Below are 27,825 nucleotides of genomic sequence, written 5' to 3' on the forward strand. Positions count from 1 at the left end.
TTTACTTTATAGCGTTAAACTGAAGATCCTCCTAAAAACACTAACTTCAATTGTTGTTACTGTATAGTTGTAACTTTACATGTGGGTTATAAGTTATAAGATGCCTTGAATGAGCACAAAGCCAGGAATGAAGCGGGCCGAGACCCAAGCGTGAAGCAGTAAGATGGGAGACGGAGAGAGACGAAGAATATTTTGTGTTGGTGAAAATGTCCAGTGTCCAGCCAATGCACAAAAAACCTCCATTAACTCTTACAATGGAGCTGAGATGCTTCTTGGTGTGCATTTTATTAATGGCCATCATCAAGTTTAAGAGACAATACAGTGTTGTGAGCAAATGATGGATGGACTTAAAGAAAAAAAAAAAAACATTTATGTTTTACAAAACTGCTTGTGTTGTCATTGAATGCAACAGCTCAAATAAAGGCTGGAAATAAAGGACTGATGTGAGCTCCAAGATTTTGTATGATTTTCTATTATTTTTCTATTAAAATGATTGTTTAGTCTCAATTATTTAATCTTGTTTCTGTCACATGATATTTACTCATGTTTTAACAATGGCAGATGTGCAAATGTAATAAACAAATCTCACATTTTATACTACTGCTTTAAAGACCCCATGAAAAGATTTAAATGCATTTTTTATTCTTAAGCTATTTTCTAGTGTAACAGTGAACATCCACAGTGACCACAGTGGCTTTGGTTCAGGCAGTACTGCATTTCACTTTTTTTGTCAATTTTCTTTTTATGGTCTAAGTTACGCAAACATTTATTTCCATCATTTTCTACATATGCAGTTTTCATGCCAAAAGCAACTTGACTTGCAAATCTTGGTTCAAAATGATGTGTGATGAATTACGCAATTAAAAATGATTTCTTGCTCAAACAATCTGATAGTTTGTCTTAAGAGAGAGAAACAGTGTTATTCAAAATATACTCCAATTCTGGATTCACAAGGTCTTTAACACACAAAAGGAACTTGAATCAGGCCTTTAATTCACAGCTCAAGCTTCAGTGTCTTAAGAAATGTTCAAGCTGGTGTTACAGTGCACTCCACAGCAACCTCAGGAGGCAACATACAGTATAGCAGCATGGTGACAAACACGGTGTTGATCCATCCAAAGTAAACCTGACTGCTGTTCTTAATGTCTACAGTCCACAGATGAGAAGTCAAGCTCCTCTGAGTTAATCTCCACAGCACGCTCTACATTAGATCTGTTACTGAGGCTGGAGAGCAGGTGTCCACACCTACCCCCTTATCCTCATCATCATCATCATCACCACGTCCATGCCGCTCAACCGTGCATGCGTCAGCCGCACTCACCAACCGTAACGTCTTCAGAAAATCACGCTCCCTTGGCTTAACCGTGGGAACATGAGCGCGAGAGAAAAAGACACACATACAAACACAGAAACAGGTGGACACGTAAGACATAGACAGCAGAAGAGAATGAGGAGGACAGAAGACATGAGGGAGAAGAAAGAGGGTGTGAACAAAAGGAAAGGGGCAGCATCTAAGGAAAATCTCATGAGAAGCTGTAATGTACATTTTCACTTCTATAGTGCTTTGTGTATTGCATCAAAGCAGCATTACAGAACAGAAATATTTCATAGTCAAAAATATTTTGGAATGAATTTTGGTATTCTTGAAGGCTTCATTAAATTACAGGATCTAACCATAAACACCTTAAGAAATCTCAGACAATCAGTTAAATTTTACAAAAATGAAGTGAATAAATGGCTAATATATTCCACATCAACAGTTAGTGAAATGGTTCAACAAGTCTACTTCTACATCCTCGTATTTGTTTTATGATAAAACCAAATGCAATCCATGAAAAGTACACACTACCGTGTTTGGGGTCATATTTAAAATAATATTAAACTCATTAAAACTATGGAACAACACAGATGTAATTTGGGATTAAGCCGTGACTAAAATAAATTGAAAAATTAAAACTCAATTTAAACATTCACACAATTGCCTTCCCATAAGAAAGAACACACGAGATCTCTTTAATCCCCTAATCATTTCCTGCAAGATGTGAAGGAGGTTAAATAGCGCAAGTCTATATTACTAAACTTTTTCATTTTTTATCAAATTTACTTAAATACAGATTATTTTACATACTCAATGTATTTTAACAATTGTCTTATTTTTTATGAGAACTCCATCGAATCTCCTAAAATGAAACGTTTTGCAGCAGGTTTTCCAGTAACTTACTGTATAATTAATTTACAATTTTGTTTTAAACATAAATTTACCTAGTTCTTAATTTTATATTTTTTGGTGTGTTACTGTGCTAATGCCAGTAATGAGACCAGCCTCTTCTTGCTCATTTTGAAGTCTTTTAATTTTGATTCAAGTCAAGTTTAACTCAACTTAAAACAAGTACTAAAAGTAGTAAGTAAATTCATAGGCGTAATTTGCGGGTGGACGGGTGAGACATGTCCCCACCACTTTTTGCCAAAGTCCATTTTGTCCCCACCACTTATTGGAAGAAATAAAAAATACGGAGTGTCTATTTACCGTGCAAGTAGCTTGCTTTGTAAGCAGAGGCTATTTATACTATCTCCGCCCATCAGTTTCAGATTAGAATAGACAAAATGTAAGAAAGGCACATGAAAATCGATTGCTCCAGTGGCGTAGAGTGTAAAGCAAGTGTTACCCGCTTCATGTCGTCGTGGGTTCAGGACTGCTGTTTGCTGAACCTTTTCCCTATCACATATCAGATTGTAAAGGTATTTATTTTTAATAAAATGATGAAAATATTTGAAAATGGCTGTTCAAGTCATACATGTACCAAACATTTTGCGCTTAATTGCACTTTGGTGCTATATATTCGTCCTTATTGTTCTCGACATGCGGTTGCTATCATCTATTGCAAGATTAATTACATTTTGATACTTGATAGAAAACTCCAATAAATGGAAAAAGTCACAACTTTGTAGTTTCATGAGTTCAAAACAAAATTTTGAAAGTTTGTAGTATATTTGTAGCCTATCTGGCAAAGCCCGTAATAATAAGTGAAAATAAGATTTTTTAAAGATTTTATTTTTCCATCTGTTCCCCCTGTATAGGCTACTTGAATGTTTGTCCTTATTAGCAAGGGGTTCCCAAACGTCTCAATCCTTGACCCACTGACAGGTAATCTGTGTCAAACACCAAATTTTTAACATGGGGAAAACACACATTCGTTTCAGTAGTTTTTATTCTATCACGAATTAATACGTTTAATTACGTACGGCAACAGCCATCCTTACATATAATAAAGCACAACATGCTTTAAATGATCTGTTGATGAAAACATGATAAAAACAAATGGAAGCAGATCTGATATGTGATGTGAAAATTTAGAAAAGTGCTATTAGTTCAGTGGATTCGAACCTGCTTCATGGAAGTGCAGGGCTCTAGACTAACTTTTTGCACTGGTTGCACTGGTGCGCCTAACTTTTTTTCTTAGGTGCACCAGCACAAAAGTTAGGTGCACCCAAATTTTCGACCGCATCGCATTTAACACTAAATTTAAATTTAAGTTTTACAAGTTCACTTTTTTTTAAATCGTTGTCCATATAGGCAATATTGACTTGTAAATGATTAACTAACAATCTGGTCAACATAAAGTTCTTTATTTGAAGCACAATTCTACAAGAAAGCAGGGCTCTAGACTAACACTTGAGAGAGGTGGCACTGGTGCTACAAAGTTATTCAGTTGGTGGCACCAGCCCTTAATTTGATAGCACCAGAGTCGTGGGGTGAGGTAAGAAAAAAGAATCACTAAAACTTCATTAAAATGTGTTTAATACATTAATAAATCAATTAGAAATTAATACAAATCATTGTTTATGATTGAATTATTTTTATTGTATATGTAAACTCTCTTTCAACACTTTACCATATTTAAAGCTACTTTCTTCCTTTATTTGTTGTGAACGACTCCTATAAGAGAACACAATTCCTTTAATATCAGTCAGTGTTTTTGGGCCCGTCCGTTGTTGTTTGATGAACATTATAAACATATATCTTTATTATGCTGCTGCCCCTGTAAGAGCTCGCGCAATATACTGGAACACGTGTTTTGTTTCCCAACTGTTTGGTCACTAAACAAACTGAATACCTTTACAAGGTTTCTTGTTAATATGGGAATTTTGACGTTATTTTGTGTTTATATGTCCGTTTCAGAGTAAGAAGGCGTGAAAGAGAACTCCGTTTAGTATTTTGTGCTCTGACTCTCTGGGCGCGAGCATCTCAAACAAACCCGCGAGACCTGAAGGCTTTTAGTGGTTATTCTTCATGAAAGCTGCATTGATACACGTTTGGCTTCTATCAATAGCGACTCACAAATAAATTGTATTTAGCGTGATGTATAACGTTTTGTATGCTTTGCAGTATTGTTAGAGAGCTTTATACAATAGTTCAGTGCTTAAAGTTTAAACACGTGTTTCCTGCATTAGCTTCACATGCATACAATACACATTTGGTTCTTTGCTGTTTTGTACCTTAGCAGGGGAAATTCTTGTATTCTGCATATTTATTTCAGTTGCAAGATTGAGCGCTTCACTCGTCTGCTCTTTCGGTCCTTCGCCTCTTACCCGTAACCCGCGAATTACGTCTTTGGGGGCGGGGCCACTGATAGATGAGCGAATGGTTGAAGGAGGGGAGACGAAAATGAGTGACTGAATGCGCAGCTTGCGCAATATAACATTTCTGCGCATTAAATTTATAAAACGCAAAAATGATATATTGATCAGTTTGACAGTCGCACCGGTGTGACCATTAAGAAAAACTTGTCGCACTGACAGGAAAATTTGTCGCAAAATGAGACCATTTAGTCTCAGTCTAGCGTGTCAGAGCATTGGTTATGATTTTCGGACGGATCAGGCCTTAACTTAACATTCTTAACGAAAAAGTTGTCAATCGTTCTTTTCCATCTTCTCTCATCATCCGCGGCTACATCCACTCTGTTTATCTGATGGGCCTATAGGCTACTCACCTCTCTGTCCGACTGCAGCACAGCATTTTCAGAGGATTCTATAATTACGGGTACATACCATGTTCGGGTGTATTTATCAATTTGACTAAATAATCATTTCAAGCAATGACCAATTTTATATTAGGTGATATTTCTCTTTCTTTTAATAAAGAAAGTTAGCAAGTTCTTTAATTTATTTATCAAAAAATGCAAATTATATACTGGAATTTGCAGTTTTTGTGCTGTCCGATTTCATACATTTCAAGTTTGCTCTTCAAAATTAACCCTAGAAGACATGTTTGTGTATATTATTTTCAGCATTATTTGTTCAAAATAATCATTAAAACATGATAAAGGTGTTTTTAAAACTATTTGAATCCTTAATAAACATAAAATTATTCACTTTGTGTGTGTCCTAGAAATCTTTGTCAACTATGTTACCCATTTATATAACCCCTATAAATCAGCAATGGTTTGCTCCAAATTCAAAAAAAGCAACAATGTGTGATGCCACGCCCTTTTTGGCGGGAATTCTGAAGACAGTGTGGTAAGTTTCAACTCCTCCTATTCAATATTTCATCAAAATGATTGTCTGCATATGGAGTGGATTAATTGTTCATCAACTATGTTATCAACATTTTCTTGTGTATTTACCTTAGATGTTATAATCAACAAAATGTATAGAAAGTACATAGAAATATAAGTTGATCAAGGTCATATGGTGACATGTTTAAGGTCTGTAGGGCCTAAAATGGGCCTAAAATGGAGGAAATGTCAACTATGTTACCTGTCAACTATGTTACCCATCAAGTGTAACACAGTTGACAGGGAATAACACGGTTGACAATGTTGTAAGGGTTTACTGGGTTTATGCTTATTAAGTCCATGATTAAAAAACATTAACTTGATTAAATTGTTACTACACAGAAATTAAATGATAATATATAAAAGTGTAATAAGGTAGTAATTACATAAATGCATGATTTGATTTATACTTATCAGGGAAGAAGTCAGCTGATCTGAAACCATTTTTCAACTATTGTTATTAAAATTTTGAATGATACAGGGATTAACTCAACAATATTATCCATACACTGAATAAATCCTTACACTCTAGCTAGACTTAACGACATCATTATAGATATTTTCCATTCTACCCCTATAGCCTACTCATATTAACAAACAATAATTGCATGGATCATTTTGATATGTTTCAGTGATTTGAAATGACAGTTTCCTGATGACATATGTAATTTTAGCCCTATCAATTATGCTACACACTATTTCAAAACAGAGTCATTTCTGGTCTAGCGAGATGAGGTTATCTGCTGCCGAGAAGCAGCACCAGTACAGGGCTCGGCGTGATGCTGATCCTGAGAAAAGGGCTGCATATTTAAAGAAACAACGAGAAAAGTGGCATGCCTTAATTGCATCTGACAGATTGTAGATTTGTTATCAAAATAAAGTTTTTATCATAAAGCAAGGTTTCTCTCTTCTTTTCCTAATGCTTCCCGTCAACTGTGTTACTTTGTTGTCAACTGTGTTACTTTGTTGTCAACTGTGTTACGTGGGATTTTTGTGCCATAATTTGTTTAAATGTTGGCTGAACTGTAATAAAAATGATGGGGGACATTTTTAGAGAGCAAGGTCTGACATAATAATGTTGAATAACTCTAAACTCAACGTAATGTGGATTAATGTAGAAAAAAAATCATCCTTGATGATACTATCCCACAGAATATCAATTATCCAGCTCAAAATTCATATTTTCAAAGCAGTTAGACAAACAACCACAAACACACTGAAGAATAGACTAAAGAACTTCCAAACAAATGTTTTATCAAATGCTTAGTATTTCATTCATGTCTTCTATGACACAACTTTTGTCTGTAACACAGTTGACAAAATAATGAATCAGATGTTTATTTTGATTTAAATATTTAAGTTATCATTTGAGCTTAAGCTTGCCAATTAATGAATTTTAAACATTCCAGTGATATATTATGGAAACAAGTAGAATATTTAGCAAAAAAACACACTGATTTCTTCACTTATATGATGATATGAAATGTACCCCTAATTATAGAATGACTCTCAAACGTACACACACGTACAGGAATATCTGGACCACGGCCAATCAGAGGGGGGTCCGCCCTTCACTATCTCTGATTGGTTTAGACCACGGTATGGGCCTAATGTGTCTGTTGTTGAACCACAGGGAGACTTTCGCAGAGACTTTTTTTTACTCGAAGGTCTGGTCGCACCGGTGCGACCTCAGATTTTTTTTAGTCGCACCATTGAGAAATTAGGTCGCATGTGCGACCAAATTGGTAGCACTCTAGAGCCCTGAAGTGTCAATATTATTTGTCCTTCGCACTAACGTTACACCACTGAAGCAGTCGATAAAGCGGCGCAGTTTTTATACTGTTTTCTAGAGGAGTCACCTACATTTTTCGCGTTTGTGACGTCCATGAATATTCCCAACAAGTTACTACAGAAACAACTTATTAAAGTATTGTTTGTGTCGTCTTTGTCCCCACCACTTTTCAAAACAAAGTTACGCCACTGAGTAAGTTAAAAGTTTAATTACTACTATTAAGTAGTAATTAAATCTACAGTTACTGGCAAACCTCCTGCTATGGAAGTAAAATAGAGACAAATGTGTTTGAAGCAAAAAGACGTGCTGAATAGCACTAACTGAAAAAAAATGCATTGTATTAACAGTGCTCGCATTTTAAGGTTCTGCTATTCAACATGGTTGCATATTTAAGCTGTGATTTTTTTCAAATGTAAAAATTTCACACACAGTTTCACCGTTTAAAAATTCAATAATCAAAATTCACCTTTTAAATTTCATTTAAAAAATTCAACTTGTTATAAAATACAAGCTTTAATATTCGACAGACAATTTTCAGTCCATATAATTTCGTTTTAAAAATTCGAATCCACAAATTCAGTGGTTCAAATTTGACTTGAAATTCAAAGGTTCACATCCGGGAATCCCAGGAGAAGCAATAGAGCGCCGATTCCGCCAGTGCATGATCTCTACCTGCTGCCTGACCGCTTCACCAGCAGGTGGTGCAAGTCGGTTCTGACGAAGACCAAAGCAAGAAATGCAGATACTTTTTATATGTTTGCAGCACAGTCCACTCATCTCCTCGATTAAGTGAATTTATTTGATCTCATAGATCTCTTATGCATCATCAAGAAAAAAATAATTGTTTCTTGTACTGGCAGCTTAGCTCACCACTATCAGCCCTGGAACGGACATGGAGCACGGGGACAATTCCAGGTGGCCTGGAATCAGTGGACTATTCATACATTTATAATATTAATTTAATTATTTAAATATCCTACCCGATCTACTAGTACTGCCTATCTATAGTAAGAGTTTATGTTTGTATTTGGCTTGCTATTTATACGCATTCATTACTTTTTACGTGCATATGATTACCCCCTTGGTTAAAATGGTGTGGGTTAAGTCGGTATGTACATAAAAAGTGCACGCAAAACACATGCGTATCATATGCACGCAAAATATAATTTCTGTAGCTCGCCAAATGCAAACATAAAATCGTGCTTTTGATAAGCACGATCTTGAGTCATCAAATAATGGTTTGAGTTTCGAGGATGAGAAAATTGTATGTTACAGTGAATTACTGAATCATACTGTGTTTGAATAAAATAAGCTAATTGCATGAAGCTATTTGAATGACACATGCAATGGTATCTGATTAAATGTGCCAGAAAACAAGACAACAAGTTTTTAAATCATTACATTAGTTACATAACACCATCACAATAAACTTAACATTTAAATTCAAATAAAACATTTTATTTCGGTTTAAAACTAAATAGGAAAAATAGCAATAATTACATTTTAAACAGACAATAGTAGTAGGCTAACTGAAATAGTAATGAAAACAGATGTAAGAACAAGCCATGAACAATTTTTCATCAGAACTTAAAATAATCTACAATATAATTAACAGTCTTTTCTTAAAAACGTAATTGTAAAATATTTAGTAAATGTAGGATATAAATGTAACTTAAACAAACGAATAACTACACCACTTAAAAGAGAAATATCAATGGAAATAATTATGCCTATACTTTTCATCTGAAATCTCAGAACGCAAACAAAATAAAGCCAATTATAACCTATTGTATGAACGAATGAATAAAAAAACAAACCGAAATACTGCAACAATAAAGACACCTATACCTATTAGTTCTGGTATAATGTGAGAAATACGGCGGGACATGCTAAAATTCTCATTGTGTCATTTTGTGCTTTTTGCATTCATATTTAGGGCTCTTCCGCATTTCTGTAGCCTACGGTTATTAAAAAGGTGTAGGCTATACTAATCATCTGGTCTGAAGATTAAGCAACATTAAGCGTTTTAGCACGGTACACCGCCGTGATGGCGTGGTCCGTGGACGCTAAAGGGACAGAGTAGGCTAAAGGCATTTAGCAAATCTTGCAAGCTTATAACGTTTTGTTCCACCATGCCACCATACATGTTGTGGATATTCAGCTAAATGTTTAGCGTAAGTTTAAAGAGGGTAAATTTGATAATTTAACTGAACTGTACACATACATTTTAGACACGTACATTACGTGTTTCTCCAACGTGGTTTCAGTGTATTTCTGTCATTTAAAATGCATAAATTTAACAATATGTTGACTTATTATGTGAGCATATAGATTAAAAATTATTATACCAAATCGTAATTTCGTTTTGATATGTTATAGTATTGGGTAAGCTAGTTATGTATATTGCCATGGAGCCACTCATATTGTTTTCTGACCAGTAATTAAATATATTTTTCACTGCTCGGCCATGCCAACTGACTTGCATTGAGGTGTATGTTAGAGAGGTCCTCATGTGTCCCAGCGGCTTCGGGTCTAAAACGTTGACAAAATATGCCTTGGGCACAGGTCGTGTCCGATATGGCATCGGGTCTCTGGTAATTTATAATGAATGTGCTTTTACCAATCGCCCCGAAAGACACAATTAATTACATTTTATGGTTAGGTAAACAACAAATATTTGTTACGCCAAATTTTACAAGACATAATTAGGTTAATATACCGTGAGTGATTGACATTTTAGCATTTAATGAACAGACAGCAACTCAAGCAATTAGCATGTAGTCATACTCGCATGTTCGTGTGTGGCACATTATTGGGAAACGCACACAGCATGCAACAAAAGTTTTTATCTTTGCGCGTGTAGATCCATAACGCCGTGAGGTATCTTGCTTGGCTGCAGGCTGCACAAGACGTTTCGGGTCTAGTCGGGTTCTAAAGAAAGTGCTGACTATTTTATCTGGCCTGCTCAAGAAGTTTGCTTGGCTAAAATATCAGTTTTTCTGTCTCGTATTAACAAACGAACGTTTCCACAATTCCACAACATCCAGCATGTTCTGAGAGTCTCAAATTAAAACAAGATCATGCAAGGAAAATAAAAAGAATGTTTATTGAGATTGCAGCTACGTCATATAAACAGAAGCACATGGTAGAGTACGCGTTAAAATCAGAGCATTTGTCAATAAGCTCCTAGTTGAGATCTCAGTTATTTGACCGCTTCAAACACAATACATGTCCTGTAAATGCTGATGATGCATAGTATTTATGTGAACACGATGTGCTGAAGTAAAAAATAACTTAATTCCTTCGAGCCAGAGCAGGAAACCTAAAATTTCTGATGTTGATGATGCATAAGAAGAGATCTATGAGATCAAATAAATTCACTTAATCGAGCAGATAAATGGACTGTGCTGCAAACATATAAAACGTATCTGCATTTCTTGCTTTGGTCTTCGTCAGAAGCGACTTGCACCACCTGCTGGTGAAGCGGTCAGGCAGCAGGTAGAGATCATGCATTGGCGGAATCGGCGCTCTATTGCTTCTCCTGGGATTCCCGGATGTGAAACTTTGAATTTCAAGTCGAATTTGAACCACTAAATTTGTGGAAGCGAATTTTTAAACCGAAATAATATGGACTGAAAATTGTCTGTCGAAAATTAAAGGTTGTATTTTATAACAAGTTGAATTTTTTAAGTGAAATTTAAAAGGCGAATTTTGAATATTGAACTTTTTAACGGTGAAATTGTGCGTGAAATGTTTCAATTTGAAATATTCACAGCTTAAATATACAACCATATTGAATTGCAGACTCTAAAAATGCAAGCACTGGTAATGCAACAGATTTATTTTTGATTAGTGGTAATTCAACATGCTTTTTTGCTTCAGAGACTAATGGCATTGAAATACTTCCATATCCTGCAAAACTACAGCAAAGTTTTACAGTTTACAAAAGAGCAGGGTTCAGTTTTCAAAAAATATAAATTCATGAAAAACAACCCTAAGGGCCCTATTGTACACACGGCTCAAGGCGCAGCTCAAGTGTTTTTGCTAGTTTCCGCCCGACACAGTTCTCATTTTCCTGCCCTGTTTAAATAGCAAATGCCTTTGCGCTCATTTGTGCGCCCATGGGCGTGTTGGTCTAAAAAAGAGGTGTGCTCAGGCGCATTGTTGGTGCGTTGCTATTTTGAGGAACTGAAAATAGACAGCACCATAGACCAACTCAAACCTGGTCTAAAGTCTAAAGTCAATGGCGCAATATTTTTTTGGTTTAAAAAAGAGCGCATTAGTAGAAAATGCGCCTCTGGGCGATTCCACATACAACGCGCTTTCACTTTACTTATTACACAGAGGGAAGCGCAGCAGCACACAAACATGCCAAATATAAAAAATAAATGGTTTAGAATGTAAAAGATTATTATTGTGTACATAAAGATAAAAATCCGGCTGGTCGTGTAGATGATCTGCTCGCGCGCTTTAACCTCACGCACGAGCAGATGAATTTCCTCTCTAGAGAAGCGTCCAGTCTTTGCTCTTGCAAATCCCGCCGTGTAAGTAGCGAATCCGCCATGGTGCGAGCGCAACTGGCTCTTAAAGGGAATGAGAGATGAGACTCTGATTGGTTTACTGCACGTTACGCTAAAAAAAAACATTACTCATTAAAAGAATCAGGACAACCCGTTTAGGCGCGCCAACCGCTGTCCCGTCGTCAAATTAGCAAAAGTGGATTCGGACACGCCCTGAGTGCACCTGAGCCGTGCGCTTTAAACCATGCACTTAGATCGTGAAAACAGGGCCCTAAGATTTTTAACGGTAGTGTACATTTTTATTTGATTTAAATGAATTTATTTCATTGTACACCTTATTTTGTCTGAAATGAATTTAGCTACGTGAGAACTATTGCTGAAAGAATTTATCCCAACACATGTACTTTGTATTACAATACAAAATGACTTAAATATATCACTTTACAGAAGAACAGGCAGAAAACGCAGAGGACTAGAAATACATGATGATTTCTTAATGTAAAACAAACTGAAGCGTAAATAGTGCACAGAGTATGTGAACTCTGAACGGCTTGTTGTGTAAAAACACAGACATGCACTTTAGCAATTTACACTGTTAGCACTGATGTTAGCTGCTCTAAAGCTCTAAAGTATAAAACGCTAATATTAGCAAAGCTTATTAATATGTAAGTGTTGTAGGCCTGCTTTATTAGTAACACACTTACACACACTAATGTGGACAGGTGTGGATGATGGATCTACAGCGCCCCATGCATATACATTGTGAGCTTATAGAAAGTGACTGAAGATGTGTTCAAGTACACACATACATGTTTAAGACAGAGCTGACAATACTCACCAGTGTGTCACCAGACAACACCTCCAGAAGAGAGATCAGGTTATGTCCATCTCGCAAATCCTCATACAGGTCATTCACATGCTTGCGTACCTGCCACAGAGTAAAACAACGATTTCAAACAACGATTTTCATTCTATTCATGTATTTTTTATGTTTTTATATATATAAATACACATAATGTGTGCTTTGTTATTTCTCATTTGTTATTTTTAAACTTACACAGTCTCGCGTTTTGTGCTTGTCATCTTTGCAAGCTCATGTTACTGTAAATGTAGAATGTATGATGTCATTTTCTTTTTTAGACTTACAGTGAATTCCTTCAAAGGGAATCATTAACTAGTGACAGGTCCAACAATGCTGAGAACACAGAAGTTGCCGAAAGATAAGATATCACAGACTTCACCCATTTTTATGGCATCAACTGTGAGATACCGAAAAGAAATCTTTAGCACGTTCTGAAAAGCCTGTATTCCTAAAGGAGTGTAAACTAAGGGCTTGCTACTCGAAAAGTCAACTCATGTGTCATACATCATATTTCCCAAGAAACCATCAGTGCAACGTTTAACATACTAGATATGTCATCAGTTCAGATAAAATGAATTACCAACCATCATTTCACAAGAATTATCACTCATGTTGTGTTGAAAGTATTGTTAGCCTTCACATACACATGCAGCATTCCAGTCATTTCCTACATGAATGCTTAACACCCCCATGAGACGTTAATAAATCACAGATGTCTTATCTGAAGGTCGTTCACCACCGTATCGCCGAAGGCAGGAACGGCACCCCACGCTGGGTACGTTACCCCCAGTTTGCCCTGAATACCACACCACTGCAGTCACCTCTCTGCCTTACTGACCTGCTTTCACTCAGGTCCTTTCCTCCATAATTCCCAACAACCACAGCTGCGGGACTAAAATAGATTGTAACGGCGGTTGTGGGTCAGTCCATTACTCTCATCTACTGTGTGTGCTGCTAGTCAGTGCCACGTGTAAGAAGTGAGAGCAGAAGAGCCCTCATTTCAAGATATCTTGAGGCCAACACTGACATTATGTGACTTGAGGAAGACACCTGCATGACTTTAAAACACCTGTTTGTTTACTTATTAGATGATTGACTTGTTCAGTGTTAATGAGAGCTGGATGATCTATAACATACTATAATTATGATAAAGTCGTTTATTTTATTGTGAATTATTATATTGATTATATAAAACGAACCAACATTATAAATATTGTGATGATCTACGCTCATGAATTTCATCGCAAACAAATCATTTTATCTTCGTACAGGACAAAATGTTAAGATTCTAAAAAGCACATCCACCATTAAAGTCATTTAAAGGACTTTTGTGAGTTAATAATTGCAAAATGATAGACGTGTGAGTAAACTTTATATTTTTAAAGCTGCCATGACATCAAATGGCAATTCAAATATTACCCGCATAATAAATTATTTTTATTCACATGCCCATATGTCTCGGCATGTGGATGGGACCATTGCAAATATATACAGCCACATAAAAATATTAATAGACCATTTTACTATTATTTTTTATTATGTATTTCTCCCAAATTTAAAATAAAAATGTTTGTGCAATACAACAACAGTAATATTTTTGTATTTAGAAAAAGTTCCAACATTCGTTTATGTGATAACCTTGGTTTTTATCAGTTGTCATGTGTCTTGTCATGCTGTCAGTCTTTCACATTGCTGTTGGATGACTTTATCACTCCTGAAGTTTGATTTGGCTGAAATTCAACAGATGCTGGACTGAAATGGCCACAATGCGAAATGCTGAATAAATGAAAATTTGGAATAGTCTCTTAATTTCTTTAGAGGCTGTATATATAAGAACATATTTTTGGGGGTTCAACTAAAAAAGTCATATACATCTAGAATGGCATGATGAGGGCGAGAAAATTATATATATATTTTTTTCATTTTTGTGTGAACCATTTCTTTAAAACAAGCCTTGCAGTTAACATAAGGTAATAAAATAATTTGGACAGGTTCATGAATTGATTTGCTAAGCAGTCATGGTGTACGTGTCACAAACATTATAACAATACACCTTATCAGGGTGATATGAGATCTGCTCATCCTGTGATATGAGATACTGATTATGCTATCAAAGTTTAATACTGATAATACTGACTGGCTGACTATGCATTATCCCTGATTATTGATTTATTGGTACATCACTGCATTTAAATAACAATTATGTTAAATTGTAAATGAGCATCCGACAGTAGGAATGCGTGGTTGAAGTTCATTTTTAAAGATGTTCCAGCTCACGTGGGGAAAACATTGAGCGTTTGTTCGCTTCATTTCAACGCAGATTCCTTGAAAAAGTTTGCGGAGAGACTAAAATTAAAAAGTAGTGCTGTGCCGTCAATATTGGATCCGATAGGAATCCAAGGATCTTATGCGAGTAAAATATATTTGTACAATGCGTCACTATTGCTTTGTTGGAGATCGCTTGATATGCCCTGATAGTATTACCTGGGGACCTCTAGTCATTTGTAATAACTGTAATCGGCATCTCTGTGATTTGGCGGCTCATATATCATTTTATCATATATATCATATATCAAGGTTTTATCCACCGTTTGCGAATAATGGAGGCTGTTTTGAAGTGTTTTGATATTATTTCTGGTACTGGGTCATTTTGGCCGGGAGTCTACAGTTTGTTTATTTATCATGAAAACTATAACATTTGAGACCCGCGATTGCGGTGATCTTCTGTCCGGTTCGCGGGTCTTAAATGCTGACATGTACGGTCATATATCACTGAACACCATACAACTATAGGCTATACAAACTATACGCAAAGCCTTGCCATCACATCCAGGAAATAAGACCGTAAATTTGAGTAAAATCACGTTAACGTTACGTGTCTAACCAAATTCACAGAAGGCTCCAACTAAGTTTACTACGCAAACTGCTATCCAATCATAGCAGTGGACGTTTACTTCCAAGTCTTCTATGCGGCCCGCCCTTAAAAACCGAGCGTTTCTCCCGCCGGCCTCAAAACCAGGGTAGAAAATAGCCTATTACTTATTGATTTTGATGTTTTCAAATGTAAAAACCACGCGAACGTCATAAGTAGACATCAGACAATACTAGTATAAAACAATAAAAACGGCCAGTTCACTGCAGTGCACCTTTAAACAATATGAGGACAACAGGTGCTATACTTTAACATAATAAACCTTTCCTGAAAGGTTTGCTCAAATGATGTAGTGCATTCCACAACTTTAAACATAATTATTTTCTATGTCAGATTTATACAACACGCTGTTACTTGTGATTCATAAAGGTGATAAAGCCATTAGAAAAAATCTAAAGACAGGCTGTAACTTGCCGTCCTGGACTGGTAGCTTTGTTGCCTAGGAGGACCAAATTATAATAATAATAATAAAACATTATACACACCTGAAAGCAGTCAAAAACAAAAAAACAAGGCAAAACATTAGTCATTAAAAAACGTATCTTCACACGGGTCATCTAAATGATTTGATATGCTGATATTCAAGGCATGCTGCATGTCCTTCATGCTTGAAAAACTCCTCATGGGATTCAAGATATATTATTGAAAGTTTTTCCTAAACCCAAAGGTTTGTACACACTTGAATAAAAAATATGAATTCGCTGGACAAGTAAGTGCCTGGTCTATTTATGTAATCCAACTAAATCCATTTTAGGTGCAAATTACAGCCTCCGTTGAACTTGCCACAGTTTTTTCTATTGTTTCTTGTTATGAATTCTATTATGTTTTTTATTTATCTTTACACAATGTGTAAAGCTGCTTTTATTGTTTCATTCTATTAAAGATGCTTTAAAAACATTGCATGGATGTTGCATTAGTGTGCTTGGAGTGTAAACTGAGGCTCAGATTTGAGAAATATTTAAGGAGGTTTGGCAAAAAAATGCAGCGTTTGCTTATATTGTACAAACCCTAATGGCAAAAAAACAACAGGCTTACCTTTAAAAGATGTTGATTTATCCATTTTGTGAAAGTCTTTTTCTGGACTCTGTCTCTTTCATCTGAAAAACACCAGTGATTGATGTTAGATTATTTTGTGATGCAACTGTTTATATCATAATGTAGTAATGCATTACATTGTGAAACATTGACATATCAATACAAGTTGTGTGTAAGATACATTTGTGTTCACTTTCTGTTACTCCGTGGATTTTAAACCAACAGAAAGTTATTTGGAACCAAACAGATCTCCATTGACTCCTATAGTATTTTCCCTACTATGGCAGTAAATGAAGGATAGGATCTGTTTGGTTACTGATATTCTTCCAAATATCTTCCTTTGTGTTCAACAGAACAAATAAAAAACATTTTTGGGTGAACTTTACCTTTAAGAAAAAAGTGTCTGCTAAATAAATGTAAACAAAAAATGAAGAACTGTAAAGATTATCTTAACGTACATTTATCAACTGACTGCAATGTAGACAAAATAAACAAAATTAATAGTGTCTCTGCAGTGCTGGAAATTGCCAAGATTCACTGGGGGGACTGTAGTTGGGGACATTTTGTACATTTTTAAGATCGATGATCTAGAATTGCCACTTTATGTATGTATGATACATGTATGTACACATTTATATATGTAGGCTGTATGTTTTATGGATAAAAGACTTTGAGGTTGAACTCCATTTTTCCCCTTGAAATTCACTCCCTGGCCCCCGATTCCCACCCCATTTCCAGGCCTCTGTATATGTACACCAGATTAAAGAGGACAAATGATGCCAGTACTGAAACTTCTCCACAGCTCTCTAAAAATAACCACTGTTAGCTCGACATCAGTTTGTAATATGGAAATGTGGTGGACAAATATAAAAGCTGATTACATAAGAGTCCTGCTTCCATTACACTGAGTTACCACAGTAGTTTGTTTCCTGTATCCATGGCAACAGGACTGCATCTCTCACATTTTAGCTTTGTGAATTCTAAATGCAATATAATGGAAATATATGAAGAGTTTGGTTCCAAAAAGATTTAACTCCATTTAAAAAAAATCTAAAATCATGTTTTTTTTATTGTGCATTCCAATTAAGATCAATCAAATTGCAAAAAATACAGCTAAAAAAAACAATAAAATACAATAAAAACATGATAACACAATAAAAAACATGATTTTTTATTTTAAAATCTCATTTTGGAACCAAACTCTTCCTATAATCTTTAAAATCATATATGCAAACAAGCAGTTATTTTACTATAAAAAGCTAGTAACAAAACGTGCTTAACATCTTGCAAAAGCTCTAAATATGACCCAATTACCATCAACATCATCACCTGATCATTTGTTCAATCTTTCACATGAATATTTAAAAAGGTTTTCTCTTGATGTTCTCTAAAAGAGACCAGCAGAAATGCCAAGAGCAACTCTCCATCTCTCCTTCCTAATATCCTAAAACTACATTTACACAAGACTATTAAACAAACCTTGAAGGGCTAGAGGTACACTTGTCCCAATAATGCTGTGATGTTGCTAAGTGGATCCTGGTGTTTCTGGGGTGTTTTAAGGGCTGTGTCAGATGTTCAGATTTCACTGTGGGCAGGGCTACGGTGAGAAACTAAAAAAACGCTATCTGCTCTTTTACATTTTTCATAGTCAGTTTAGGACATAGTGTTAGGAGTTTGTTTAAACCCATAACTATGAGAAAAAGTAGAAATCATGCTTGTCTAAGCAAATTTTACAAGGAATTGAATCAATCTCTTTAACATCTGAAGATCACAGGACAAGAGCAACTCAACCAGAGAAAAAGAGCTCACAAAACATCTATGTACTTTGGACCCTTCCACACTAAAACAGATAAACTCTGCCCAAACTGCATTACGCCAGAAGTGCAAAACAAGTCAATCTCTTCTCAAACCTCGGCCCGCTGCAGTAAAACCACGTCAGCAGACAGAGCGAGAAATCTCGGATAGTTGCGTAAAACTACTGACCCATGCAGCACATGAGAGACACCAGGAGAGCCCCCCGCCGGCTGTCACCCGTCATCATTCCCCGCTCAGGTGCTTTCAGGGGAGCAGCATGAATGTGCCGGAGCCCTGCCGCTGAGGGTGGGACGCCTGTCTGCCTCGCGGCCAGCAGCTACTCCCTTGTATTTTCCTCACAACTGTCTAGAACGAGTCCCGTCAGGTTTTCCAGACGCTGCTGTGCTGCACGCTGAATGTTTACATAAGCACAGCCTGGTGCTCCACTGCGGTCAGTAACTAAGACTACTGCCCAAACCTCCGAGGATATGACTCTGGAGAATATTTTCAGTGACATTTTACACACAGCGCTCTTTTGTAAAGCAACAGACGACCAACACAGTTTATTGGAGCAAATACGCCAATGTAAATTCACTAATGTGCAAGCAATGTACAGGTATTTCAAACGGCCTATATATTAAAAAATATATATATATTACAAATAACATCTTTTAGACACTTTTTATTTTAGTGGAACAACAGGGGAAGCCAGATTATTTAGGAGGATGACAGGAGCAATGAGCAATAGATTCAGTCACAAGCTTCCATGTAGATTCACATTTAGATGTAAATGTGATCGTGTTTTCTCAATATCTTGGAATATCTCAATATCCCAATAACCATTTTATAAAAGTATGTCTAAAGCTGCAATCCATAACTTTTTCCTTTCTGTCGTAATCTCTGTTTAAAACATGAAATGGCAGGTCACTCCATGAACTTGTATTTACGTGTGTGTTAACATCTAATGTGTGACTCTAACCGAGATGAAATCTCACCCGAAAATCTTTCAATCAAAGCCACAACTAAACACATATATTTTTTGAGATTAGCATGCTGCTAAAGAAATTATATTACAATTACCAAACAGAAGGCACACATAATTGTGTAAAATAGTGCAGTATATACTTTCCGGAAAATATAGTAAAAGTTTATTTTTAAAAACTATACTAAACGTTTCTTAGTACTCATCATGAAGTCTCCATATCACCTTGTAATGTATTTGTACTGAGAATGTTACAGTATGCTTAAAATGTTGCCAAAATGAGATGTCTCAGATGACAGCATAAATGCACTGCCCTAAAATGCTGCCTATGTGAACTGTCTTTAATGAAGAGTGTTTCAAGAGTGTTTCTGAGGAATGCTTGTCAATAATAGGAGAATGCTGCCATCTTGAGGATTGAAAACGTGCATATTCTTGCTTTTTACTGCATTCTTCCACAACATTTTGTCAATACTCAATAAAGATAGTATCTAGATAAACTTACAGGGAAGAGCTAATCTATTATCAGATTAGAGTTAAAGGTTATTCACACTCATAAATACCTCAGTTTACATCCCAGCCTTTCATTACTGTCCATAGTTTATTTAAAAAGTTCCCAAGTGGGATACTTTAGGAAGGTAAACAAGCCTCTGCCTGAAGACACGTAATAATGTGATAATGAGGACAAAGCTGTGTTATTTAGATAGCTCACTCCACACAGATGGCCTATAAACGCATAAATCAAAGGAAGCCAAAGATGTGCACGAACCATCTCTTAATCTCCCAATCTCCACCTCATATGTCATTTTTTATATAATTCTGGTGTGTGTACGTGAGAACGTTCAGGAACAGATGAAGAAAAGTTAAAACGCTACCTGGAAAAATAACAATTCTGTCAACATTTTTATTCTGTTATCAGACCCTTGTGGTTCACAATCTATGACTCTTTTGTGAAGATATTTTGTAATAGGGTAATACCAACATTTTCAAAGTATCTTCTTTTGTTTTCTGCAAAAGAAATAAAGTCACACGGGTTTTGAATAACATGAGAGGAATAAATGATGAATAAACGAATCACTGAAAACAAGAGTGTGAGCCAACTTTCTCTATAACAAACAGATCTCAACCCCCATTGACTCCCATAGTAGGAAAAAATACAACGGAAGTCAAAAGTGCCCCAGAACTGTTTTCTGTCCTACATTCTTCAAAATATCTTCTTTTGTGTTCAATAGAACAAAAAAAATGATGAAGTATTTTTCCTACTATGGTAGTCAATGGGGGTTGAGAACTGTTTGGTTATAAGCATTCTTCCAAATATCTTTCTCTGTGTTCATCAGAACAAAGAAATGTATACACATTTGGAACAACTCGAAGGTGAGTGAATGATGACAGAATTTTCATTTTTGGGTGAAGTATCACTTTAATGCATCTAGTGGGGTAGAAATGACATTCGTTAATATTATAAAGTTCACACAGTGAGTTGAAGTGATAGTGTGTGTTTGACAGGCCTGACATGCATCCCACATGGCCTAAACAAAGCCTTGAAATATCCCTGTAACAATATCCAGCAAAGCTTTTCAAAACAAACTCCAGTGTCTGGACGTAACATGTTGAAAAGTGCTGTGAAGCTGGCGTTAAGTTATGACCAGATAAAAGACCATCAGGTCTCTCTTCAGGGAAAAACAGTGGTAAACTAATGTGTCTTGATAAATGATGACAACGATATAGCGCATAATAAAATGATATACAACAGAGCTGATATCTCTTCCGGCTATTTTACAACCTTTATTTTACAAGCATTATTTTCCAATTTAGTTATATCTGTGTATTTATAGAGTATAACACTATTTAGTATTGACTTGTTTTCCTCAGTGCTTAGGGTTAATAGATAACTTCAAGATTTTTTGCATCATTGAGCTCAATGTTCTTTCCCAGGACTTTGTATACAGTACAGCACAGCACTTCTGAACGGGCTTGTGCAGTCGGTCTGTGAGGGGTGAGGTCTATGAATAGACACTTCAACAAACTACAGATTCATTGTCATCACCAACTGTATGATACTATATGTTTGCCAGTTAAACTATCCTGCTAAAGCGTTCTAGAAATCCACCATCACATGTGCATGTTAAAAATCTCATAGCTGTGATGAGGGAGGAAAAAAGGCAATTGAAAAGTGATATAATGTAGAGCGAGAAACACCACAATCGTTACTCAAGTCCTAAAATTGACAAGGTGCTCCAAAGAATAAAAACATCTCTGCAAATCAGCTTTACCACACTGACATCCTCCAATGTGAAACAGAGAAGCCTGAGCCAAACACCTGAGCCGATTAAGCCATGTGTCCAATGATGTCATGACAACAGTGATTGGACGTCCCAAGTCCTTCACTATTGATGTATTGACTATATTGAAAGGTCACATGAAAGGCAACAAGATAGAAAGGAAAGTCGAATGATACAAAGAAAGGTTACAAAAAGTTGACTGCGCATACAACTAGGAAAACCAATAGACGTCTTTAGACGTTTGCTGTTTGGTCTGATTCTAGTAAAACATGAAGCAGTGGACTATTTAGTGGCAAATGTAAAGGATTATCAGCACACTCCCAGTATGCAACAGTAATTGAAAGGATAGTCACTGTGAAGTAATCCAGAGTTAAGTGCCTCGCTCAAGGGCACAACGGTGTCCGGATGTCATTATCTCTGCAGTTCAGGGGTTATGAAAGGATGTCTAAACCCATTTTTATGGACTGCAAAAAGTCATTTGTGATACCATGTGGGATTTCCTGTGGCTCAGTGGTTAGAGCATGGCGCTAGCAACGCCAAGGTCATAGGTTCGATCCCAGGGATTGCACATACTTCGTAAATAGGGATGCACCGAAACGAAAATTCTTGGCCGAAGCCAAACATGATGTGAAACACTTGGCCGAATGCCGAACATGTTTTTTTGCATTTCTTCTATTTATTAAGCCATTTTTATCACTATTGCACAAACTGAATAGTCAAAATTTGCTTTTTATAATTTGTCTTGCTTTTCAATAAAATACAATACAACTTAATATAAAATTGAGCAAAACAAAGAAAATTCAAACAAAAAATTGAGCCCTCTCCCTTCATGAATATCTTATATTAATTAGGCCTATAACTGACTGCTAAAAGAATGTAATTGTAAGTTACTCTGTACCCCTACAACAAAACAGTTCATTAAAAAGTGTCATTCCACATTAGGCCTATAAGCTAAAAATACGAATAAAAGAAAACTGTTGGATTATGATAGGCTACATTGCAAAAAGATTTAAAGGGAAAAAAAACATCCAATTCAAGCAATTCTGACTGATGCTGACTGACAACCATTTCAGTTCACGTCTCTCCTCCAAACTCCGCCCACAAAAGCTGACTGTTCTCTCAGAAGGTGCACTCGTAGCCAGGATGCACAGAACATACTTTGACAAGTTGTTTAGTACAGGGAACTGTGTGCACGCAACCACTGTATGATGTCAAAGGATGTCGCGAGCGGCGGGGCTACTGTCTCCTTCAAAACAAAACATTGATAGAGCAATATTCTTGTGATCCGAAAACGAATGATCCGAAAACTGTTGCCGACTCAAGAACGAGAGCCGCGCGTGCTCATAAGTTCTCTCTTCACACAGCAGTTCAGCTCAGTGTGTGCTGTTGGTGTAACTAAATAACTCCGGTATATTGGTTCAAGTCCGCGGGACTGTCAAGCACGCCAGAAAGTGAATAACTGAATTAATTTGTGGGTAATATTAAGTGTTTACGGGAGACGCTAAACGCGAATGATTCCACTGAACTTGTTCGACCGGTTCACTAAAAAGAAAGAACCGGTTCAAATGAACGATTCGTCCGAACGATTTAGAAAGTAGGGCTTAAAGATAAGATTGATCGTATTTTTATTGTCATTTCGATATGAACATGTTATTTAAGTATGGGCACCGAAACATGCTTATAAACGAGCCGTGGGGCCTCTGCTCTTTCTGGCATCTCCTCTATCGAACACGCACCGGCAGGCGCACAGGCACGCACGCACACACACATGCACACACACACACACACACACACACACACACACACACACACACACACACACAAAGGTGTTTATAGGCCCTTTTCACAATGACGTCACTTAACTTCCACCTTTTCGCAAAGCAGTGCATCATAACATCCATCTTACAACAAACAAGAAGAAGAAGAAGAACTTCCGTTTTGCCGTCGCGCTGGAATTTAACAACAGTGAAAAAAAACTGACAGAACACGTATTCAAATACTTATCCTAGCACCTTCGCTAACACAAAAAGAAAAGAAAACACTTACCTTCATAATCAAACAGGTACTGTTCAACGAAGAATTTGTATAATTTCTCTATAGCTTTGATCTTGTCGTTAGCGAAAATTTGTCTGCAAGACGTTTGTGACAAGCAGAGCGGGACGAGGGCCATGAGGGAACTGCGCGAGGCCAGTTACGCGAGTGATAATGAGGGCGTATTGTTGCACAGCCTTGCTGTTAGGAGGGCTGATAAAAAAAGTTCCTTAAAAAAGTAATAAAAAGTGGTTAATTTTTTGGTTACTTTGGGGGACACTAAGTAATAAGTTCAAAAATGGGAACATATTCAAGTGTTTGCTGGTTATTTGTTACATTTTCTATTGACAGAATAAAATTGTTACACTTCAATAAAAAAAATGTGAAGTTACACTTCGGCTTTGTGACTTTAGTGCTATACCTAAAGTAAATAAAATGACCTTATTTGATCTGCTTTTTGATCATTACAAACAATAATGAAAATGATTATCTTAGAATAGAAGATATGCTGTCTCTTGCATCACATAAATTATCAATAATTATGTATGTGGTCTTGTAGTCATGATTTTTTTCTGTCTGTCTTGACTGTCTCAATTGGACTTGGTCTTGACTTGGACTCGAACCTCTCTGGACTTGGACTTGGACTTGGACTCGAACCTCTTTGGACTCGGTCTTGACTCGGTCTCGACTAGTCCTGGTCTTGGACTTATCTTGGACTCGACAACGGTGGACTTGACTACAGCCCACACACACACACTGCCAAAATGTTTGCGGCAGTAATAAAGCACACACGTCTCTCTCTCTCTCTCTCTCTCTCTCTCTCTCTCTCTCTCTCTCTCTCTCTCTGCTGTATTTGCTGTTTGATCGTATCACAAGTCACACCGAACATGCATTTTTTGCTATTCGGTGCATCCCTGTTCGTAACAAATGTATTGTATAATGCAATGCAATGTAAGTTGCTTTGGATAAAAGCATCTGCCAAATGCACAAATGTCAAAATAAGGGGATGTTAGAGGGTGAGCAATTTTTATGAACAGATATAAACAAGAGAAATATTAACGTTGTTGTTTTGAGCAATTATTCGTATCATTGCCCAACGACAGTTCCCACACCAAGCTATGTATGCAAACCTGTTGCCATTTACTGTAATTAGAGACAGGTGCTTTACACCTTGCCAAGGATTATAACCTCTGGGGCGCTTTCACACTGTCGATGTGACGGACTACATACTTCCATACTACTTCAATGGTTTACTACTTAGAGGATTGTCAGTCTCAAGTAAACTCTGTATAATTAGGCTGGTTTCGAGTTAACCTGACACCGACCTAACAGAATTTCTTAGGGTCCCTTTATGTGTTCTTGCTTTCAAACACAGAAAATGAAATGCTACCAAATAGAAACTGAACTTGAAAAGTTATATTTTAAACCTAGCACACCATCTTAAAATTGCTACACTCTTGGTGGAATGCAAAGAAAATGTTTGGAAAATTCATGCTTGATGACTAGTCAACCGCTGTAACCCATCCCTATTTCACACTACTGTAGATCTGGTTGGCATGAAATCTTTTTTTCTGAAATCAGTTGCACACCAGCCAGTAAACCACACCCAATTCGGTACCAAAGCTAATGTGGTTCACAGCTGACACAGATATTGATAGACTTCAACCGGTGATGCAGGAGTGCCCCGGTTGACACACAAAGTGTGAAAAGATACCTTTGGGGTTATGGAGAAGCGATCAAATTTGTGTTTAGCACACAAAACCAAGTGAGAAAACAGGCAGAGAGAAATAAACACACACAATGCCATGAGATAAACAGCAGTTGAAGTTCCTGTCATTCCACAGCAGTGAGAAAAGCAAATTCTCTGCCTCCGACAAGGCCGGCATGTTAAATATATTCATCATGAGACAGTGAGGTCTTCATACAACCCTCTTCCTCCCATAAGCCTAATAAATACACATGTTGGAATAAAGACCTTGAGAGCAAAGAAAAATCTCACTAAAACATTTGATGTGCTTTCTTCTTTAGTTAGTTATCTAAGCTTTGGAAATGCCCCCAAAATGTAATATTTTTTAATGAAATAAAACATTGACATGTAACTTGTTACTCTTCTCATCAAGGGTGGGTAGTAGGGTTGTTCCGATAGACGATACTATCGTGTATCAACGATCCTCAGACCTATCGGCGATAGCTGATTCCCTAGACGATAGTTGGCTGTTTGCCTATATATGTTGCAAATCAATATTACAAACGCGCATTGCACATTTCTTCATGCAAGAGAGCTTGCAATGCACGCGGCTTAGGCTTTTCCTCGCACCAGAGAGAGTTTATAATGTGCGGGCTTTTGAGTTTTCAGTGCACGAGAGAGCTTGTGATGCACGCGGCTCGGGCTTCTCCTCGCGCCAGAGAGAGTTTATAATGTGCGGGCTTTTGAGTTTTCAGTGCACGATAAACTTGTGATGCGCGCGGCTCGGGGTTTTCCTCGCAGGAATTACTATGCGCGTGAGGGTTTAAAAATACCGCACGAGTTGTTCCCGTTTGGCAATCAAGTAATAACAGCGCACGAGGGAATCAATGACGCATTTGGATGAATGATATTGACTTATAGCAATAGTTTACTTTCTCTTGTTTAAAAGGTAGTAAGTAACAATGTTGCCAACTGCACTGACCTTAAACTCTGATAGAATGCTAATTGCAGTCACACATGAGCATTTTCTAGACACATAAGCTTCTGTTTTTGTCCACAAATCCAGCTTGTCATAGATAAATGCGTAATTGCCCCGCCCATCGATACTATCGTGTATCGGCGATCCACAGGCTGGCGATAGAACGATCTGATTACATTGAATATCGCCCAACACTAGTGGGTAGGCTCTTCTTTGGTCAAGACAGAGATGCTGTTTATGTTAAGTATCTTGATTCAGTCACTTATGTCCTTACCCGCCCTGCGTAACACTCTCCTAACCCACGAGCCCACGGGAGCTGAGATTCTGCTAAAAATAAGTCATATAAGCACCAACGAATATCCTGCTCATGGTTAAATTGTTATCATTTAAAAACACTGTACATCATTTTTGTGACTGTTGTTAGTAATGCGTGTCATAGGTCAACAATTTACCTTGGCATGTCTGGAACGTATGTGGGCTATTCCATGCAAATGTCAAACCTTAAGAAGAAAAAATCTAGTTTTTACCATAGATTTTCACCATACTGATAGGTCAGATGTCAATATTTGGTGATTTAAATACCCAAGTGAAGTCTCTTGTAAAGTTTTCAAAGCATTTTTTGTGTTTTTAACGCACAGTTTTCTATTGTCGAGTAACTGAATTGTCACATCCATAACGGTCCATAGTCTTCATGGGGACAAGTAAATTAAAATGTGATTCAATTTATACTTTTATTTTTCGATTTGTTGGGTATTATTGAATTTGGGTTGCACATTTTATTTACAGAAATTGTTGTCAAAGTATGTTGTCTCTCGCATGAATTTTTTCCTCTTTTAAAACAGAAAACTCATACATAGACTGCTATTTTTCTTATATCTATCATCAGTGGCCTGTATCACAAAGCTGGTTTCAGTTTTTACCCAGGTAAGTTCGCGTTTAGTTGGAGCATACACCGACTTTTCAGGCTCAAGAAGGTGGATTGGTTTTGAGCAGGTTTCGTCGCCATGGTAATTTAGGATGCACGGCTAACCTGCTCCGATGCAGGTTTTATTCTGGATTAGAGATCGCAATCAGCTCTGAGAAAAGTGATTGTAACGAAGCTCAATAAAACGGAAGGAAGGAGGCGGGAACCAGCGAACATTCAAAACATTTAATCAAAATAAATAAAACAATAAATCCAGCAGTAAAAAGGCCGGCAGCCCCTCACAGACGACTGCCGGCCACACGAACATAAACACATAAACAAATCTTAGCATTTCTGGGCCCGGTCCTCTCTCCTCGGCAGTCCCGTCGATTCCTCCCTTTATGCTCCCAATCTCCTCTGTGGGCGATGTGGGACCGGCGCACGCACAGATGATTTCCATTATCACTCACGCC

General features: G+C 37.0%; 1 protein-coding gene across 21 annotated transcripts in view; it reads right to left on the minus strand.

Moving 5' to 3' along the window:
* dst (dystonin) overlaps positions 1-27,825 on the minus strand; it is a 204,890-nt gene that overhangs the window by 121,672 nt on the left and 55,393 nt on the right. For 17 of the 21 annotated variants that reach the window (XR_008963505.1, XM_057341524.1, XM_057341531.1 and 14 more), the window contains 3 exons: positions 16,697-16,758; positions 12,706-12,795; positions 1,250-1,357 (listed from right to left, as the gene is read on the minus strand). Coding sequence is in view for 20 of the 21 variants with exons in the window: in XM_057341524.1 (XP_057197507.1) it covers positions 1,250-1,357; positions 12,706-12,795; positions 16,697-16,758 (260 nt within the window). In the remaining variant the exon portion in view is untranslated. Of the gene's footprint in view, positions 1-1,249; positions 1,358-12,705; positions 12,796-16,696; positions 16,759-18,679; positions 18,802-27,825 lie in introns of those variants that run through there. The other 4 variants (XM_057341543.1, XM_057341542.1, XM_057341526.1 and 1 more) reach the window with 2 other exon arrangements.

This window comes from Triplophysa rosa, linkage group LG9 (genome assembly GCF_024868665.1).
Source record: "Triplophysa rosa linkage group LG9, Trosa_1v2, whole genome shotgun sequence".
NCBI classification, from domain to species: domain Eukaryota; kingdom Metazoa; phylum Chordata; class Actinopteri; order Cypriniformes; family Nemacheilidae; genus Triplophysa; species Triplophysa rosa.